General features: G+C 26.1%; 1 protein-coding gene across 1 annotated transcript; it reads left to right on the forward strand.

The window, feature by feature from the left end:
- Positions 1-7,279: 7,279 nt before the first annotated feature.
- On the forward strand, positions 7,280-22,060 carry LOC145837563 (potassium channel, subfamily K, member 16-like). The gene is made up of 6 exons (XM_082945124.1): positions 7,280-7,465; positions 12,092-12,209; positions 12,486-12,640; positions 19,964-20,174; positions 20,407-20,529; positions 21,822-22,060. The coding sequence occupies exons 1-6, from the start codon at positions 7,280-7,282 to the stop codon at positions 21,995-21,997; spliced, it is 969 nt and encodes a 322-aa protein (XP_082801250.1). The 3' UTR covers positions 21,998-22,060.

Genomic DNA, 22,060 nt, shown 5'->3' on the forward strand with positions numbered 1-22,060 from the left:
ATTGTTTTTAATAAAAGTACAATTTACTTTAAATTTAAATTGTCTCAAGCCATAATTTAGAACTTTTTCTAGTTAGCTAAATTCTGCAGTTTTATTTGATTTTATACTTTTTGAAAGTTTTCTATTATAAGCTTGTGCTGTTTTTTAACCAGTAGTCAGCGTAATCGAGCTAACTACTGAACTTCGTAATTTGTTGATACAATATAATAAATAAATATTTTTCCATTCAGTAAGTCTTGTTTTAGAATAAAACAAGCTTTAAATTATTGAAACAAAATAACTCTGTTTTTTTTTCGGTTTAAATACTAATTTTGTTTAACTATTTTGTCATAATCATTCGTACACAAGTGAAAAATTGTAATAAAAGGTTTACACTGTTTGCTGAAAAATATAAATTTTTAGGTAGATTCTAAATTATATTTATTAATTTAGATTAGTTTTAAAAAACTAGTACGTTCCTTTCCCTTTTCTATAAAAAATAGGAAAGCATTTCAAAATTTGACAATTCAAGTTTTTTTATTAGTTAGTCAATACTTTATTAATAATTTTTAGTGATTGTAAGATATCTTTTTTTAAGTATCTATTTTTCAGGATTTTTACTTTAATAAATTTAACAGCTTGCACTTCTGGTATATAATATTCTTAAATTCCAATTTATAACCTTTCTACATTTTTACAAAAGTTGCTAATGTGATGTTACTAGTATAATCTATTTTATATCAATTGAAATTATTTATTAAGCCAGTAGTGTTTAACCAATTTCTTCAATGGATCTAAATCAGGGTGTCCCAAACTTCTTTTTGATAAGGCTCTCATTGAACAAACCATAAAAACGTTAGCCCCTCTCTAAAAAAACTAGTGTTAAATATGCCGAAGACCTTTTTTTGCTTTTCACCATTAACTCCAAAATATCTAGTGTAATTTTCAAATTATTGTCTAATGTCCCCTTTGCTACTCACGCCATTACCCCTTTGCAGCTTATGGCCTACTTTATGAAACCCTGATCTAAACCGTGCTGTGCAAGTATTAAGGGTAAACTGAAGTATTTAAAACATTAACGCTCTGAAATGTTTTCAAGAAAAAAATTATCAAGTACCTAAGATTTTATCAAATTTGGTTCTTAAACTTAATTAAAAAAAAACTCCTGTAACAAAAGTTGTAATAATTGAAATGATAGCTTTCTAAAAATATTTTTGTTACATTGTTTTTTGTGTTTTTTTTGTCGTTTATTAAAAAATTAATTTGATTTTATTAATATTTTTGTTACTTCTTTGTCTTAATAGCTTGTAGATTCTTACAACTTCTACAAGATAAATTTTTAAAATAAAAATACATTTTTCTATTGATAAAAAAAAATTATAATTCATTCTTTTTTACGAAAACAAAAATATAATTTTTACATTAATAACTAATTAAATAAATTTAAGTTAATTAAATCACCAACATTTTGTTATAATTTAGATTCTTAATAGATCTAAGAGTAAATAGATAAAACAAATTATAAATGTTATTTGTGTATTTTCTTTAAATGCAAACTTAAAAGTAATGTTTCAGGTTAACGGAATAGTCACCGAATTTTTGTAAGATATACATTTAAAAAAAATATTTTAAAGCATTGTAATTAAAAACTTATAATAAGGGCTACCTTCGTTTTAAATAAAAACATTTATTTCTAAAGTGTTTCTCTTAATTTAAGAAAAAAAAGACACACTATTCAATAAACTAGATATATTTTCGATCAATTTTAATCAGTAGTATACTAAGATAAAATAAGATAATACTTTTTAAACTTGCATAGCAACAAAGTAATCATAAAGTAATAAATATGTACAAAAAGACAAAAACAATTGACAGAAACTAGAATTCATTGCACTTACTTACAAATAATTAAGTATAACAAAACTGCACATTTACCATTGACAATAATACGACTTATAAAACATAAGGTAGTACAAAAAAAGTATTAAAACATGTTTTCTTAGAAAAATATAAATAGCTTCCAATTTGTTTAAATCGAAAACATTACTACAACTTTTACTTATTTTAAATATATCTAAACTGCAACCATTTGCACACTTTGGGTCATTTACATACATTGTTTATTCAACGACAAAAAAGAGCCCACATTTTGTCCAAAGACCTAGTGTACAAAGAAACCTTTCGGTTATCGAGTTTTACACTAGTTAGATACAGTTTGACGTCATTGTCCAGGACTTACTAAATGTCCAGAAATTACTAAATGTTCTGCGATAGACAAACGTTTTAGATCATTTACAACTTTAACAAGTACAATATCCTGCTTTTCTGAGTAGCAAAAGTTATCTACAAACTTTAAAACATGCTTTTATAACCTTTTTCTTAGTTGTTTTGTTGTCAACCCGATAAAGCTTGCTTTATAAAAGCAGCTGATATGGTAAACATTCATACCTTTATTAAAGTTGTAAACCAGATATTTACCACCTGATGTTATTATTGGTATCGACGTGAAAATTGTCTTTAGATTTGCTGCATAACAAGTTGTTCTAATCAGTTTTTACTTTCTTATACAGAAATTCTGAGTTTTTATTTATTATGGGAGTTTTAAATGACAATGCAATTCTTAGGTCCTAATGTTTTTTTTATCCAATTTTTTTTAATATAAATCAATTTAATTTTAACCATCTCTTGTGATTACCCAGCCTTGTTTAAGAACATTTTATTTTGATTTAGTTCACTTGAAACAATTCTGGAGGACAAATTTAACTTGGCACGTTGACACATATTTCTGACCAATTTTTTATTTTTTTTAAACTACAATTAGGTTAAAAATTCGAATAACAACGAGTAAAAGTTTTTTTTTCGTAAGAAAATAGTTTAGAAAAAAATTTTAACCACTTCATCAGCTATATTTTAGTAAAATAATTAGTTTAAAAATAGGTTCACCATTGTTAGATTATTTTTAATTTTTATTGGCTTACACAGTTACAAAATCACAGTTTAGAACTGTCAATGATATATTACGATGTTAGCAAACTTGTGTTTAAAAATAATAAGGAACGAATTACTCTTATGAATCAAAAAAAATTCTAAACATTTATATAAGGTCAATACTTACTGTACACGTAAACTTTTAGAAATTAAAGTAAAACACACGGGTGAAAATAAGTCTATTAAAACAAATATTTAGTGCGGTTACATGACTATTGAAATTCCGACACCTCAAACTTACAAATTATTTATAAGCAATTTTTTTGCATAGATTTATATAGTTTTTGAAATATTTAAAAACTACTATATTTTAAAAACTGTTTTAGCCATATCTCAAAAAGTATTAGATACTTTGCAAAAACAAAAAATTAGCTAAAAGATATTAATATACCTATAATATGTTTAATATATGTATATATATAACATATGGTAGGTCTTATTAATATCTTTTAGCTAATTTATACACATCGATTTACAGTAACACTTTAGCATACAGATAGTTAAAAATAAATAAAAGTAAAAATTGAAACTATAAAAATGTTAGTATATATATAAATTTATATGTATAGTATATACTTACGCATCATACTACCTCTTTCTCAAATTAAGGAAAGTAAAGTTTCATAATATTAAAACCTTGTAACTGACAGGTATCACTAAGTTTTAAAATTCCCTTGATCATCAAATTACAATATTTTTTAAATATTTTGCTTTTTTTAAATAAATGTAGCTTAAATAAAAACTTAATCATATCTCAGTCTATTCAATTTTATATCCTCATCATTTAAAACATTAAGTAAAAATATAAAATTAAAAAACTTTTAGTTTTGCTTAACAAAGTTGAAAAAAATCTAGTCGATATCCATATTTGAGTTTTGATAAGGTTTTATTACTGAACATTTTAGGTGTATTTAAAAAATAAAGTGCTGAAAAAAACTAACATAGATTTTTAATTGCCAACACATTTAGTAAACTTATTTAGTTTATGTTGTGTGACAGTAATAACAAAAAAAAAACTATTAAAGCTTTTTTTTTTTGAATACTAGATACAAGTAGTAGTATAAGGTAGTCAGTAAAAAAAATGTTATATTATTTTCTAGATCATAAAGATACTTTACTTATATAATCTTGTTTTTCATAAAATGAAAAGAACTACATTTTCAAAGGTGTGCGTTTATTTTAATAAGATTCATGTCTTTACTGATTATATTTTCTTAATTTTTACCAGTTAATGTTTTTAGTTTTATTTAAAATAAACTGTTTTTAAGAAGTTTAATATTTTAATAAATTTATCTATAATTTGCTAGCAATATAGAAATAAAGTTTAAACTTTATCATAATGTTTCAAGAAAAGTAAGACATAGATTGTATAAGACTTTTTTTGATTTGTTTCAAAACCTAATTGATTTTTTTCTTTAAAAATTCTTCTAAACTATAATTAAACTTAAGCTAGTTTTAATTACTTTAAGGCTCTAGTTCAAAAACAAAAACCTAAAAAGGTATAATTTAAGTAATAGTCAAAAAATGTTTTAATAAAATTAATTATTTTAAGTATATACAAAAACTAATCTTTGAAAAAACCTCATTCGCAAAAATAAAAAGTTTTTTTGTGACTTAATGTAAAATAAAGCGATTTAAATTTACATATTAATCTTATGCCTTTTTTTTTAATAAAACTAATACACTAATTTTAATTATGAAGTAAGCTAATAATTAAACACGAAACAGCTTTTCAATTGAAATGTTAAAAAAACTTTTCTTGCAAAAAATAAAAACCAGCTTATTATTAAAAGTTAAGTAATGAAGGCTCAATAAAAACATGTGATTACAAAACAGAAATTTATGTAACTAAAACTTTCCATCAAAAATATTATTATAAAACTAAATTTATCTTAATTCATGTTAGAATACTTTTAACTGTCCTAATTTTTTATTGTAAGTAAATTACACGTAAAGCATTAATTAATTAAAAAGCAAAAATAAATTAATGACGGTTGAAAAAGCGAATTTTTAACGATTTATTGATCTATAATTACAAATGTGTATGTCCAAATTTGTTTTAAGGAGTTAAAATAACAATGTTTCCATAAGGTATAATAAAGAACTATTAATTTAAATTTAAATTGTACACTTTTTTTAAAAGACTTTACGTAAATCAGGTTACTACTAATAAACATATATTTCTAACTAGTTTATCTTATCACCAAAAGAAAGAAGTAGAGTTAAGTTCAAGCTATAATATTCTTTTTTAAATAAAAAGACAATTTGTTAAGTCATTAAGTTACTTTTATTTAACTATTCTTTTAATCAGTAAATCAAGCTATCTATTTTTGATCTAAATTATTTATTAATACACCTTCAGCTAATGTTTTGTATAAAAGTTTTAAGAATTCAGGAGAAAAACGCAAAAATTTAAGTAATTATTATGCAGTACTTCAACTTGCGAATTTAAAAACTATAACTACTCAATTTTTAAAATTTACAATTACCAGTTACAATTGTTTAAGCTACTAAAATAAGTTTAAAAAGCTAAATTTATAAAAATCATAACTGAGAATTTCAGTGTTAACCTGTTTCTGACCAAACTTTAATTTTGATTTTAATGATTAACTTTAAACTCACTACGGATTTTCTAGTTTAAATTTTGAAACTTTTATATAACAATGACAAAAAAAAAGTTCTAATCACTCTATGAATACACAGGTATTGTTTTTTAAAGTTTGCTTATGTCCAACAAATCAAGTTTAAACTTTGTTAAGAAAAAATTAACAATAAAAATAATTTTTTCCTATTATAAACAGTTTTTTGTCGTTTTGTAGTATTATATTTAATATAGTGTATTATAAAAGTTTCTCATAAATGAACTTTAATTTTACGTTAAAAAAACTGTTTAAAACATAAATGAATAGAAACATCACCATAATGTAATTATATATTAGTGTTAGTTCAAACTATCGCATTTAGTTATTTAGTACTTTAAAGTTGTTTCAACTTTATTGAAAATGTTATAGTTTTTACTTAGAATTTTAATTACCGTAGTTTGAAAATAAAAAACTGTTAAAACTTTAGAGTTTGAACTTTCTTAGTTATCAATTTAAGAGGTCGTTTTTGAAATGTTAAAGCTTAATTTATCAATATCTAGGTTTTGGTTTTGAGGTGTAAAAATTAATGGAAATTTTACTTCTTCTGCAACCTTTAGTTAGGTACTTTAAAACTTAATCTCACTTTACGTTTCTGCAGTTATGTTTTGAAACACTTAAAATTGAAAAATATGTATTAATATATAGTTAGTTTAATTTTTTATTACCTTTACTTTAAAGTATATGTAACTACTTCATACATTTAAATTATATATACAGACTTATTGTTATTAAAAAACTTGAACATTACACTAATAAAGTTTTACAGTTGTATGGTTTAAAATTTTTAAGAGCAATAAAAATCTATCAAAAAAAAACAAATATTTTATAGCGCTTCAATTTCTTAACAAAATATTTTTAACTCGATACTGTTGGAAAAAAACTGAACAAAGGTACAAATAATTAAAAAATTGTCCGAAAATATAGTATTATTCTAAATTGTAATTTTAGATTTTATAAACTTTATAAATTTTTTTAAATCTCATTTGACCCATTAAATAATATCATTCAGCTAGTTTTTAAGTATTAGTAAAAAATATTAACACCTTTTAAACTCGTGGTAAAATTGTATGATTAAATAAATAATTAAACGTTATTTAGTATTCTGCTTCGTTTAGAAAAACGTTTATATCTTTCATTACTCTAACGAAAATGTGTTTGCATAAACAAAATTCAGCCCTTGAAAAGTTTTATTAATAGCTAAGTATTGAATGTTTTTAACTATCTAGTTTAATACTTTTTTTTCACTAAAGATAATTAATGAAGTTTTCTTATTGTTCCGCACGGTATGAAGTACACATTTAAAGTTTGAGTTGAAACTATCAAAAAACAAAAACAATAAAAAGTACTGCTTCTAAAGGCTAAACTTAAATTAATTAATACTTTTTGCTTTATAATAAGTGTCTAAGGTGTATGAGTTTTAGCAACTTTAACATTTGACCAAACAATGGTACAAGTTTAATTTATCATTTATTTTGTAGGTAGGAAGAACTAACTTTTAATTTTGGTCATTTGGTTACTTTTTAATATATATATTTTCAAGTAGTAAGTTGAGTTACTATTTACAGAAAATTAAAAAATTAAAAAGTAAAAAGTTAATTTTTACAAGTGCTCTCTTCTCTTTTATGTATATATCGCACTATTCTAAAAATTTCAAAGCTTAAGCAAACAAAATGAACAAGCTGTTAGTTTTTACGACTTGCTATTTAGTATATCTTGTTTTTGGGGCAGCAATATTTTATTTTATCGAAACTGAATCAAACGACAGTTTGTGTGAAGAAGCTAAGCAGTTTTACGAAAGCAATAAAAATCTAACTATAAATATTAACAGTATACATGACGTTCCGGAAGTAATAAAGGTTAGTTATACAGAGCTTTAAAAAACAAATTATATAGTATTTTTTTAACTTGTTTTTATTTATACATTTATTTTTTTTTAACTTTAAAAAGTTATTTTACTGATAATTTTTATAGATTTTAATTTTAATAAATACTAAACTAAAAATAAACAATCGTTTTTTTATACAAAAAGTTAACTAAAAACACAAAAAATCAAAGTTAGTACGTTTAAATGCTTATTAACTTATAAAAAATAAACTTTATTCTTTTAAAAAATGACGAAGCTGAAGAAAATTCTAGTAAAATTAAAATAAACAATGATTACTTTAACCAACTTAACTTTCTTATAGTATTTTTCTAACGTTCTTGACAGCTTTAGTGTTACAATAATGAAAACTTCTTTGTAAGTTATAAACTTATAAGAAAAAGGTTATACATATATAATAAAACTGTTAAAAAGTTTTAATCTTGCATTTTTTAATCGCGTTTAATATTAGATCAACTATTAGATTTAGGTAGTATGTAGTCAACTAAATAATTATTCAATGGGACTTAAAGAGTCCATTAAACACTTTATTACGTAGTTTAGGAAAAAATTACAAACTAAAAAAGTTATTTTTTATTTTTTATCTATTACTTAACTATTTCAAGTAAGATAGATATTTTTTTTAAATTAAGTGCAATCATAACACTGATGAACCTTATTGGCTACATCAATAAAATATTTAAATCACATAACGCTATTATAATTATAACAAATGTAAATATGATTTAAAAACAATAAAAACACACTTTTTTTAAAGAAAAATACAACTATGTTAATTTGTTTAGAATAGTTAAGAAAATATAATTAAAATGAATTTAATCTATATACTAAGGAAAAACTGTTCAAAATATAGATTTAAGTGTTTGCTAACAAAAGATCCTAGTGAAACAAGTTCACTGGAGTATAAATAAAAACAAATTATACAGTAATCTTCCTTTATTGTACTAGCATATGTTTCTGTGTGTTAACGAATCAACACACTTAAACTGGGTTCTGTAAAAAAATAAATACTGTAATGAAAGAGTCGAAGCTAAAGTAGGTGTGTACATGAATTCATTAAAATTAAAATGAAACAATTTATACATATTTTTAGAGGTTAATAGGTAAGATACTTAATGTTAAATCCGACTGTTATAAAACTATATAATATTTGTAATTAAGTCTAAATTAAGTAAAGTAAACTAAAATACACAAACAACAAATCATAATATAAACAAACCACTTACTTTAATGGAAAGAACAACTAATTCAAGTTTATTTAACCGTTGGCAATTTATATATTTTTAGAATTTGTTTATATACTAAGGAAATTAATATATAACTTACAAAATAGATTATTGTTTGATGTTACGAATTAAAAACAATTTTTATCAAATGAGCTACTACTTTGAGAATTATGTTTTTGAATTCAAGTTTAAAAAACTTAACAGTTTTTATTTATAAGATGTAACGTTAAAAGGCGTTAAATCCTGGAGATCCTGATAAGCTAAGCTTATCGGAATAAATACCACAGATGTTCTTGTGCTAAAACTTTATTTCAACTAACGGCGTTTCACTGCTCTCAAACAAATTTAAGAACAGATCTACGGAGTCTATAAAATATTAACACACATTAGAAAAAAAGCAGAAAAAGCATGTAAAATTATGTATAGTGTTTATGTAGGTAGTAACTATAAATGAACTTTATGGTTTTAAAACAAAGTTTGTGATAAAAACATAAAATTATTAAATTGTCTACAAAAAATTTCAAATTTAATAAAAGTAGGCACTAACCTCAAAAAGCTCTAAGAATAGGCTAGTTTTTAAAATGAAAATTAAATTGAGTTGTGCAGAAATATTACATCATAATAAATTTAACAAGTTGGTCAATAATTTATACAGTTAAAAACATGAAGTATTAAGCTTGCAAGTGTATGTAATTGTAATGTGAGTGTTGTGAAATAAATTAGTACATAAGTAGACAGAGTTATTTAAAATAGAATCGTCGGTTGTGGGGACAAATAATCGATAAATCTTGCCGCTTATTCAGAAGTAGGTCTTTATCTTCTGCTGCAATTACTGCTTTTTCTGTATTGCAAGCTGGGAAAATTCTACTTACTCCGTTGGATGCATGTTTGATCTTTGAAACAATACTCCACTCCATGTTTGGCCTTTTACCGTACCTGTGAAAACAGCTCCAGACATAATCCGATAAACGCGTGCTTTGCTTTTTATTTATATTTTTAAAAGTATGTTTATGGTTAGCATATCTATCCTTGAAACTACCTGCTGTACTTCAGATATAAATTTTATCTGGGCCCTTACTTTCAACTGCCCATTAAAAGGTAATTGTTTAATTAAAAATGTAATTTATAACGTTAAAGTTGAAAGTAAGGGCCCAGATAAAATTTATATCGGAAGTACAGCAGGTAGTTTCAAGGATAGATATGCTAACCATAAACATACTTTTAAAAATATAAATAAAAAACAAAGCACGCGTTTATCGTATTATGTCTGGAGCTTTTTTCACAGGTACGGTAAAAGGCCAAACATGGAGTGGAGTATTGTTTCAAAGATCAAACATGCATCCAACGGAGTAAGTAGAATTTGCCCAGCTTGCAATACAGAAAGAGCAGTAATTGCAGCAGAAGATAAAGACCTACTTCTGAATAAGCGGCAAGATTTGTCGAATATTTGTCCCCACAACCGACGATTCTACTTTAAATAACTCTGTCTACTTATGTACTAATTTATTTCACAACACTCACATTACAATTACATACACTTGCAAGCTTAATACTTCATGTTTTTAAGCTGTATAATTATTGACCAGTTTGTTAAATTTATTATGACGTAATATTTCTGCACAACTCAATTTAATTTTCATTTTAAAAACTTGCCTATTCTTAGAGCTTTTTGAGGTTAGTGCCTACTTTTATTAAGTTTGAATTTTTTGTAGACAATTTAATAATTTTACGTTTTTATCCCAAACTTTGTTTTTAAACCATAAAGTTCATATATAGTTACTACCTACATAAACACTATACATAATTTTACATGCTTTTTCTGCTTTTTTTCTAATGTGTGTTAATATTTTATGCACTCCGTAGATCTGTTCTTAAATTTGTTTGAGAGCAGTGAAACGCCGTTAGTTGAAATAAAGTTTTAGCACAAGAACATCTGTGGCAGTTTTTATTTATTAATTATTTATTACTTTAAAAAAAAATAACAGTAATACCTTAATAATTGTCTTTAGTTAGTTGTTTTCTTTATTAGTCTGTATGTCCTTATTATTTACTATATGTAAAAGAATTACTGCAGAAAGTATTGTTGATTTTTTCAAAGTACATTTTTGTATATGGTTAAAATAAGTAAGAGTTAGATGCTTTGTAGTCATTCTCAACCATAAAACATCTTTTGTAGACCGTTTAGATTTTTAACTCTGAGCCAACAACGCCTAATTATAAAACAAGTTTTTCCTTTTTTAAATTAATTTTAATTAAAAAAAAAACTGTTGTAAAACTTTTTTGTTTAATTTTATGAACGGTACAAACAAATAAAATAAATTTTTCAAGTTTTACAGTTTTCTAAATACTTTGTTTTGTTTCTTTGAATATCTTATAGTGTATCTTATAATAAAGTCCATAAGAATCTTTCTCATAAAGTATTAATTTCATTTAAAATTGTTTTGAAATTTAAGAAAGTTAAAACTAGTTATCTACTGGTTTGGTATTTTATTTTCAAGATTTGTTCCGGCCAGATCCGAATTATTTTCAAATTAAGATCAAGCAAGACTTTAAACCAAATCGAGATAATTTAAAATTTCCTACCATTTTTTTAACGTAAACTAGAAGTAAATTACTTTTATAATTGATGGTCCAAATTTACTAGACAATAGACGTACTGAAAAATAAATCTGAAGGGCCGTTTATTACTATTTTTTATTGTACGACTTTTTTGTAGTCTAAAGTGAAAGTTGTATTGAATTAATCATTTTTAAGTATTTCTATCTATAAATATCAAATTTATAGCACATTTGGTTTATAAAACTTTACGTTAGTAACTTTGCACCAATTGTGTTTAAGATATAAAAAAAGAAACAAAGTTACTATGAATCACTGAGCATACTTTTATTGATCTAAATAAGATAATGATTTAAGTAAAAAATTGGCTCAGCAATTTTAATTTTTTTAAATTTAAATAGCAACGATACAGTTGTTTATAAATGTTTTTAAACCTTCAATATACATCGGTTTCAATTTGTAAAACGACTAATTCTTTGGATTTGTTCATGCTTAATGGTTTACTTCTATCTTTTCAGGGATTATTTTGTTACAAAATTAGTGTGATTATTTGGTAAAGTATAAACATTTTGTTTCAATAAAATGAATGAATACTGATTTATAAAATTGACTGTATCAAGACCCGATTTAGCTAAGACTTAGAGGCCAGAATTTTGATGCATTTTTGAAATCGAGATTCTGCCGAATTCGGATCTTGGCAAAAAAAAAGGAGGATACGGTAGATCAAAATTTATAAGTTGACAAAACTAAATTTTTCTAATTCTAATGACAAATAGTAATCAGCTCATTCTATTGGTATTTTTTATTTATATTTTTAGAAAACCTTCGAATACCAAAAATCTGGAATAAAGTTCTTTAATCAAACAGTTATATGCCAAAAGGCATGGGATTTTCAAGCATGTCTCTTTTTTGCTGGTACAATAATAACTACAATTGGTTTGTTAAGTTTTTATTTGCAAAACTCACAAAATAACTTTATTTATATCAATAAAACTCAACATATTTTAGTGTTGCAAAGTATTTTTGTTCAAAATCTACAGTTTCAGCTAAAACTTTTACCTTTTTGTCGTTTTAATTTAATAGTAAAAAAATATTAATAATAAAGAAAACAATAAAGAAAAATATAAATAGTTAATAAACCAAAATCGTTTTTATTTTGTTTTAATATATATTAAGTATTTTGCATTTTTAATATAAGTTATATGTGTTCAGGTTACGGCCACATTATTCCTTCGAACAGTGCTAGTAGAACATTTACTGTAATTTATGCCCTTGTCGGTATTCCAATTTTTACAATTATGTTTGGAGCTATCGGAGATTTGTTTAGCAAATATATGGACAGATTTATGAAGTACTTAGATATAAAAGTAATTTGTTTTTTATTGTATACGATTATTTTTAGACTTTAGCCGTTTTTTTTCACGATAATTAAGAAGCTGCAAAAACCATTTTTTACATTAAAAAAAAAAGAAAGTTTAATTATAAAATTATGTTTAGTTATTTAAAAACTCTCCAACCTAAAAACATAATATATCTAGAATAGATAGGGAAAAGTTTTCTATTCTTTAGGTCAGATTTACCATATAAACTCTTTTGCAGGTCGAAGTTATAAAACTTTTTTTTATTTAATATGCAATCTATGTAACTTTAATCAAGATCAGATCTTTAAGTTTACAGGCCGGATTCAACCCACGGGTCGCACGTTGCCAACCCCTAACTTAGAACGCACCTTTCTCTATAAAGCAAAAAAAGTCAGTATATACTACGAATTGAAGCATACCCCCTTTAAATAGTGCAATGTTTTGGCTACCTCTAAATGTAGCTATCGTTCTTTACAAAATCTATCTATTCATTAGAGTTAAAAGTAACTAAGTTTATATTTTCTATCTCGTTATTTTTTCAACTTCATTTTTGTTTTAAAATGCGGTAAAGTTATGTTTTATTTGTTTGTTCACTTTGGACACCAAGTAAGTAACCTAAACATTTAAACTGTTAGATGTGTGTCTTATACTTATCTTTTTTTTTCTTTTTGACTATTTTACTTAGAGTGTTCAAAACTTTTTCAAGCTTAATTTTTTAGATACCACACTTTATGATTACGTTATTAATGAATTTTTTTAAATTTATCTACAGTCTCGATAAAACTTTCAAAAACCAAAACATTTGTACACTAAATAAAACATTTAAAATAAAAAAAAATTTAAAGGAGGTATCTACTAAATTTAACTGAAATTAATAAAACATAACGAGAAAGAAAAAACAAATTAAGTTTATATTATAGGGAAAAATAAAACTACTTCTTATAGAACTTTAGAACTACATTTAAAACGAGATAAGATTTACCACTTTTTAAAGAGTCGGTGCTTTTAAAACAAATCCAAATATGTGATGAATTTTGTTTTGTTACGAAGTCAAACGGTTATAAAACTAAAACTTCTATTGTATTAGCTAAAATAATAAAATCAACGAAAAAGTAAAAAAAAATGTTTAATATAAAGATATTTTTCCTAGCTTCTTTATTATCAATTTTTATTTATTTACAAAGTTAACAAATTATCTGCAGTGGACTCTAAAAGTTTTAAAAACTTGATATAAAAAAATGTTGAAAAATCTGAGCACAAATAAACATATTCAAATATTTGTAGTCCAGAAATTTCAAATCGTTAAATCTAACAAACGATTTATATTATGTTTTCAACTCTTTAAAAACCGTTATTTAATGAAAGTTTTGCACATTTAATTCTTTTTATGTCTTTACTTTTGTTACTGCAGAAATATCTTTAAAAATTTTAATAAAAATCTTAATTTCAACAAACCTATTTAAAAACTCATCAAGTTTGTAATTAAAACTATGGTAACAAAAATTTTTGTTGTTTATTTTTTATATATTACGAAATTAGGTACGTAAATAAAAAGTTAATATTAAAAAAATTACAGTTTAAAATTTATAAAAGTAAAACTAAAATAAACTTATTACTATAAAATTATTATAAAAATATATAAAAAAAAGAGTTACTCTTATTTTAAAATTAAACTTTAATCAAACTTTTTTAACTTTTTGAATGCAAAGTTGACCGAAAGAGTATTTGTAAAACTGTGTTTAAAGTAGTGATGTACCGGAACCACAATTTCGGGTCCGGCCGGACCCGGATCCGGACTTATTTTTCAAATAAGAATCCGGCCGGAACCGGATCCGGACTTATTTTTCAAATTAGAATCCGGCCGGAACCGGACCCGGACTTTTTTTTCAAATTAGAGTCCGGCCGGAACCGGATCCGGACTTTTTTTTCAAATTAGAATCCGGCCGGAATCCGGATATCAGACAAAAATGGCGATATCCGGCCGGACCCGGACAGTGAGTCCGGTACATCACTAGAATAAACTAGCCTGAGTCAAAATAAGGTTTTTAAACACTGAAAAAAAAACTTTAATATAATAATAAGTAGAACAGCTAGCCACAAGGTTTACAAATTTAGTCGTTATTTACAATTAAAAATCTAAAATTTAGATCTTGGACAAAATACACTAGAAAATTTCAAAATATTGAAAACTTGATCAGCTCAAACTCATTCAAAATCTAAAAGAAAACTAGCCTGAATTTTTATAAAAAACTAAACTAGTCTGAGGCAGTCCAAGAATTTCTAAAATTCTTAAAAATTTTTGAACTTGCAGGGTTGCCACTGTTTAAGTCAATAAAACTAGCTAGAGTGAGTATAATCAAGCCTGTGTCAGAATGAGGTTTTTAAAAACTAAAAAAATTACTTTAATCTAATAATCAGTAGAACAGCTAGCAAAGGTTGACAATTTGGTAGTAAAGTTGTGGACTGATTGTGGTACACTTAACTTAATAGTACTACCCATCATAATTAAATCCTACCTTGTTTAATTAATATCTAACAAATACTAAATTCTAACTGAGACTACTTTCTATAATCAGCCACAACAGTTTTGAAAGATGAATCTTTTATATAAAACACAACAAGAAATACTGGCATATACAAAATTAATAATTACTTTAGTAACATTTTAAAAACTGGAAGCTATTTAAATCTACATCAAAAGACTTAAAACATAAAACTTCAAATTAAATAAAACTTTTAGTAAACAAGAAACTGTAAAATTTTTAATAAATTATTAGACTATAAACGTAGCTTAAATATTTAAACAATTAAATACCTGTTGAAATATTCACTTTTAAAACAAAACACTACTTACCATAAGCATTCAAAAAAACGTTTAAGATATTTTGTTGCTTCAAGCTACACACCAAACTAACTAACTGCTTACATGTAAACTGCCTGTCATGTTCTGATGTTTTGTTGCATCAGTATTTAGTTTGAAACATTTCGTCATATGATTCTCATTGGCTCGTACATTCAACCGTATTAATTCTAAATATTCTCTGAGCTCAACTTTAAACAATAAATAATGCAAGTACTCATTCCAAAGTTTTCAATTTTACAACATATGTAAAGAGTTTTATTTCATGAAATGTTTATTTCATAGTTTAAATGTAAATTAGTCACGTGTACAAAATGAGCCAATCACGGTAGGTGTTTAATTTTAACTGACGAAAATGACTCAAAAATTTACACAGGGTTTGTTTTTTTAAAAATACTTTTCAGTATGCTCTTTTTTACTAACTAGATCCGGGTCCGGCCGGATCCTAACAAAGATCCGGCCGGACCCGGATCCGGACTTTGTTTTCAAATTAGAATCCGGCCGGAACCGGATCCGGACTTTTTTTTCAAACTAGAATCCGGCCGGATCCGGATATCAGACAAAAATGGCAATATCCGGCCGGACCCGGACCCGGATAGTGAGTCCGGTACATCACTAGTTTAAAGTAGTGATGTACCGGACCCACAATTTCGGGTCCGGCCGGACCCGGATCCGGACTTTTTTTTCAAGTTAGAATCCGGCCGGAACCGGACCCGGACTTTTTTTTCAAATTAGAATCCGGCCGGAACCGGACCCGGACTTTTTTTTTAAATTAGAATCCGGCCGGAACCGGATCCAGACTTTTTTTTTCAAATTAGAATCCGGCCGGATCCGGATATCAGACAAAAATGGCAATATCCGGCCGGACCCGGATAGTGAGTCCGGTACATCACTAGTATAAACTAGCCTGAGTCAGAATGAGGTTTTTAAAAACTAAAAAAAATGAACTTTAATCTAATAATAAGTAGAACAGCTAGCCACACAAGGTTTACAAATTTCGGTGTTTTTATAATTAAAAATCTGAAATAAAGTTCTTGAACAAAATACACTAGAAAATTACCAAATATTGAAAACTGGATCAGCTCAAACTCATTTAAAATTTAAAAGAAAACTAGCCCGAGTTTTTATAAAAAACTAAACTAGCCTGAGGCAGTCCAAGATTTTCTAAAATTCCCAAAAATTTTCAAACTAGCAGGGTTGCCACTGTTTAAGTCAATAAAACTAGCTAGAGTGAGTATAAACAAGCCTGAGTCAGAATGAGGTTTTTAAAAACTGAAAAAATTACTTTAATCTAATAATCAGTAGAACAGCTAGCAAAGGTTGACAATTTGGTAGTAAAGTTGTGGACTGATTGTGGTACACTTAAATTATTAGTACTACCCATCATAATTAAATCCTACCTTATTTAATTAATATCTAACAAACACTAAATTATAACTGAGACTACTTTCTATAATCAGACACGACAGTTTTGAGTGATGAATCTTTTATATAAAACACAACAAGAAATACTAGCATATACAAAATTATTAATTACTTTGGTAACACTTTAAAAACTGGAAGCTATTTAAATCTATATCAAAAGACTTAAAACAATAAACTAAAAGTTAAATAAAACTTTTAGTAAAGAAGAAACTGTAAAATTTTTGATAAACTATTAAATTATAAACCTAGCTTAAATATTTAAACAATTAAACACCAGTTGAAATATTCACTTTTAAAACAAAACACAATACTTACAATAAGCATTCACAAAAAAGTTCAAGATATTTTGTTGCTTCAAGCTGCACAGCAAACTAACTAACTGCTTACATATAAACTGTCTATCATGTTCTGATGTTTTGTTGCATCAGTATTTAGTTTGAAACATTTCGTCATATGATTCTCATTGGCTCGTACATTCAACCGTAAAACTCTAAATATTCTCTGAGCTCAATTTTAAACAATAAATAATGCAAGTATTCATTCCAAAGTTTTCAATTTTACAACACATGTAAAGAGTTGCATTTCTGAAATGTTTATTTCATAGTTTAAATGTAAACAAATATAAATTAGTCACGTGTACAAAATGAGCCAATCACAGTAGGCGTTTAATTTAACTGACGAAAATGACTCTTATTAATTTACACAGGGTTTGTTTTTGAAAAAATACTTTTCAGTATGCTCTTTTTTTTTACTAACTAGATCCGGGTCCGGACTTTTTTTTCTAATTAGAATCCGGCCGGAACCGGACCCGGACTTTTTTTTTCAAATTAGAATCCGGCCGGAACCGGATCCGGATTTTTTTTTTCAAATTAGAATCCGGCCGGATCCGGATATCAGACAAAAATGGCAATATCCGGCCGGACCCGGACCCGGATAGTGAGTCCAATACATCACTACTTTAAACTAGTGATGTATTGGACTCACTATCCGGGTCCGGGTCCGGCCGGATATTGCCATTTTTGTCTGATATCCGGATCCGGCCGGATTCTAATTTGAAAAAAAAGTCCGGATCCGGTTCCGGCCGGATTATAATTTGAAAAAAAAGTCCGGATCCGGGTCCGGCCGGATCCTAACAGAGATCCGGCCGGACCCGGATCTAGTTAGTAAAAAAAAACATACTGAAAAGTATTTTTTCAAAAACAAAATCTGTGTAAATTGATAAGAGTCATTTTCGTCAGTTAAAATTAAACACCTACCGTGATTAGCTCATTTTGTACACGTGACTAATTTACATTTGTTTACATTTAAACTATGAAATAAACATTTCATGAAATGTAACTCTTTACATATGTTGTAAAATTGAAAACTTTGGAATGAATACTTGCATTATTTATTGTTTAAAGTTAAGCTCATAGAATATTTAGAGTTAATACGTTTGAATGTACGAGCCAATGAGAATCATATGACGAAATGTTTTAAACTAAATACTGATGCAACAAAACATCAGAACATGACAGGCAGTTTATATGTAACCAGTTAGTTAGTTTGGTGTGTAGCTTAAAGCAACAAAATATATTGAACGTTTTTGTGAATGCTTATTGTAAGTAGTGTTTTGTTTTAAAAGTGAATATTTCAACAGGTGTTTAATTGTTTAAATATTTAATCCAGGTTTATAGTTTAATAGTTTATTAAAAATTTTACAGTTTCTTCTTTACTAATAGTTTAATTTAATTTTTAGTTTTTTGTTTTAAGTCTTTTGATATAGATTTAAATAGCTTCCAGTTTTTAAAGTGTTACCAAAGTAATTAATAATTTTGTATATGCTAGTATTTCTTGTTGTGTTTTATATAAAAGATTCCTCACTCAAAACTGTCGTGTCTGATTATAGAAAGTAGTCTCAGTTAGAATTTAGTGTTTGTTAGATATTAGTTAAATAAGGTAGGATTTAACTATGATGGGTAGTACTAATAAGTTAAGTGTACCACAATCAGTCCACGACTTTACTACCAAATTGTCAACCTTTGCTAGCTGTTCTACTGATTATTAGATTAAAGTAATTTTTTAAGTTTTTGAAAACCTCATTCTGACTCAGGCTTGTTTATACTCACTCTAGCTAGTTTTATTGACTTAAACAGTGGCAACCCTGCAAGTTTGAAAATTTTTGGGAATTTTAGAAAATCTTGGACTGCCTCAGGCTAGTTTAGTTTTATATAAAAACTCAGGCTAGTTTTCTTTTAGATTTTGAATGAGTTTGAGCTGATCCAGTTTTAAATATTTTGTAATTTTTTAGTGTATTTTGTTTAAGAACTTGATTTCAGATTTTTAATTGTAAATAACACCTAAGTTTGTAAACCTTGTGGCTAGCTGTTCTACTTATTATTAGATTAAAGTTCTTTTTTTTTCAGTTTTTAAAAACCTCATTCTGACTCAGGCTAGTTTATTCTAATGATGTACCGCACTCACTATCCGGGTCCGGCCGGATATTGCCATTTTTGTCTGATATCCGGATCCGGCCGAATTCTAATTTGAAAAAAAAGTCCGGATCCGGTTCCGGCCGGACTCTATTTTGAAAAAAAAGTCCGGATCCGGTTCCGGCCGGATTCTAATTTGAAAAAAAAGTCCGGATCCGGTTCCGGCCGGATTCCAATTTGAAAAAAAAGTCCGGATCCGGGTCCGGTACATCACTAGTTTAAAGTTTGTAAAAAATAAAAAATAACAGTTTTACCATACCATGCCTACTTTATAGTGTTTTGCTTTTTTGTGTTAATTTAAGTTTAAATAACAATTTGAAATTAACATTAATTAACAGTTTACTTTATTACCAAGCTTCGATAGTTGTAATTATTAAAAAACTTAGAAAAAAAAACTTGCCGTAACATCTTTTATGTGAATTTTAGCTACTTGCACTCATATTGTTAAAACTTATCATTCCAATGTGTTACTACTGACCGGTCATTTTTAACACCAACTAGTAACCAATAGTATTTCTAATAACAATTATTTAAAGTTTAAATCTTAAGGACTAATTAAGACGCTTAATATAGGTGAAATCACCAAAACTTCGTGGTAAGAAATTAAACAAGCAAAAATTTCATGCATGGACGTTAGCTTTTGTATTTGGTTCTATCGGTTTCCTTCTTTTGTCATTAATTCCTGCTATCATATTTACTAAAGTTGAAGGTTGGCACATCAGTGAAAGCTTGTACTTTACAATCATAACACTCACCACAATAGGATTTGGAGACTACGTACCAGGTTCTTTAAAAATTTTTGACTGTATGTATTTTTTCTTGTTTGGGAAAAAAAAAGTTGCTTATAATTTTCTTTTATTTTGAAATATAGCAGCTAATTTTTGCAATATTTACTGTTTTAAGTTTTGTAAATAACAAAAAAAATACATAAAAACTTTCAAGCTAACAACTTAATTTAAAAACTACTTCTTAACTTAACTTAGTTTTCTTTAAAATAACCTACATGTTATTAACAGGAAGTGACATTAGTAGAGAATACTTTGTTGTTTATAGAACAATGGTTTTCTTTTGGATCCTGTTTGGCTTAGCATACACAGCAACCTTTCTGAAAGTTCTTTCAAACTATTTAGTTTTAAGAGGTAATAAAATGTTTAGCTACATTTAATGTGAAAAAGTATCTTCAGTTTTTAATTATGTCTACTTAATAAGTTTTTAAATACTTATAGTTAAAATTTTAATTTGTTTAAATTAACAATTTTTGTTGTTAAAAATAAACAATAAAGTATATTTGAAACACGTACGTTAATTTATTTTCAGATATAATAAAGTTCATAAAATTTCTCTTTAAATATAAGACTATTTTCTAAAATTGCTTATCTAATGTATATAATTTCTTAAGAATTTTGTAAATTAAGAAATATTTTTAATAAAATTTGGTTAGGTCACTCAGTAAAAAAAAATTAATTGGATAGTTATCGCTTTAAATCAACAAAAATTTTTTTTTAATTCTACAGGCAAAGATAAAAAAAAGTTTGCTTTAAGAAATTTGCACAAACTTTTTCAAAAAAGTACTGGAAGACTAATTTCTTTAGCTGACACATAGTGGTATTTTGGCACTACATACTACAATTTAAGACTTTTTGTATAAAAAACGCATAAAACTATATATTTATGTTGTGAACACATTCACAAACAAAGTGATTAACATAAATTACTGGAAGTTTTTAGAACGTCTTTATCAAGACGATATCTCAGGGCATGGTTTAATGTAAAAGGATAAGATCAAAAATACGCTTTTAAGAACCCGAAAAAAATAAACTAACCAAAAAATAATAAAATACTAATATAAATTATAAACATTTATCAACTAAAAACTAAAAATTTTCTGGCTTAAATTTTGTATACTAAGTATAAAGCCTTGTATCTCGGAGCATCATTTTATTTGTAATGATGTGTTCTAAACTCATGACGTAGAAATTAAAATTTGTTAGAAAACAAAAATTTAATTTTTCTTTATTATTTTTCTTGTTTTTACTTTCATTTCGTCTGTTTTAGGATTTTTTTAAGTTTCATAACACACACTTTTCACTTTAAAATAGTTATGCGAATTGTTAATATAATAAAATTCTTTTTTTTTTGTATTTAAATACTTTGTTTTAGTTATAAAAACTTTTGCAAAACAACCTAAACTAAAAACAAAACTTTATTAGAACTTAAAAATCATACTGAGTAAACTATTACTTGCTAATTTTACTGTAAATTCTTTTTTAACCAAACAAAGGTTTTTTGTTTAAAAAGATTAAAAACTTAAGATGACCCGCGAACTACTTTATCTTTAAAACTTGACTCATTTAGACTGTCGATCTCTGCTATATAATCAGAACATAACTTTGATTGACAAAGGAATTAATGTAACATATAACAATTTCAGCGGAATCATTTTTTTCTTCACCACGTAACTCAAAAAGAAAAAAAATTGGAGAAAATGCAAATATTGAACTACAAGTATGTACAAATGTGGAAAATGAAAATGTCCGACACTCCTTAAATAACAATGTTAATGAGCTTGACACAGTTAATGACAGTAAAAATAGCTTGTTACCATAGTTATCTAAAGTTGACATATAATCATTAATCAAAATAAAGTTTCTTTTAGTAAAACTAATAACT

Source organism: Thalia democratica, chromosome 1 (assembly GCF_965202585.1).
Source record: "Thalia democratica chromosome 1, ktThaDemo2.hap1.1, whole genome shotgun sequence".
NCBI classification, from domain to species: domain Eukaryota; kingdom Metazoa; phylum Chordata; class Thaliacea; order Salpida; family Salpidae; genus Thalia; species Thalia democratica.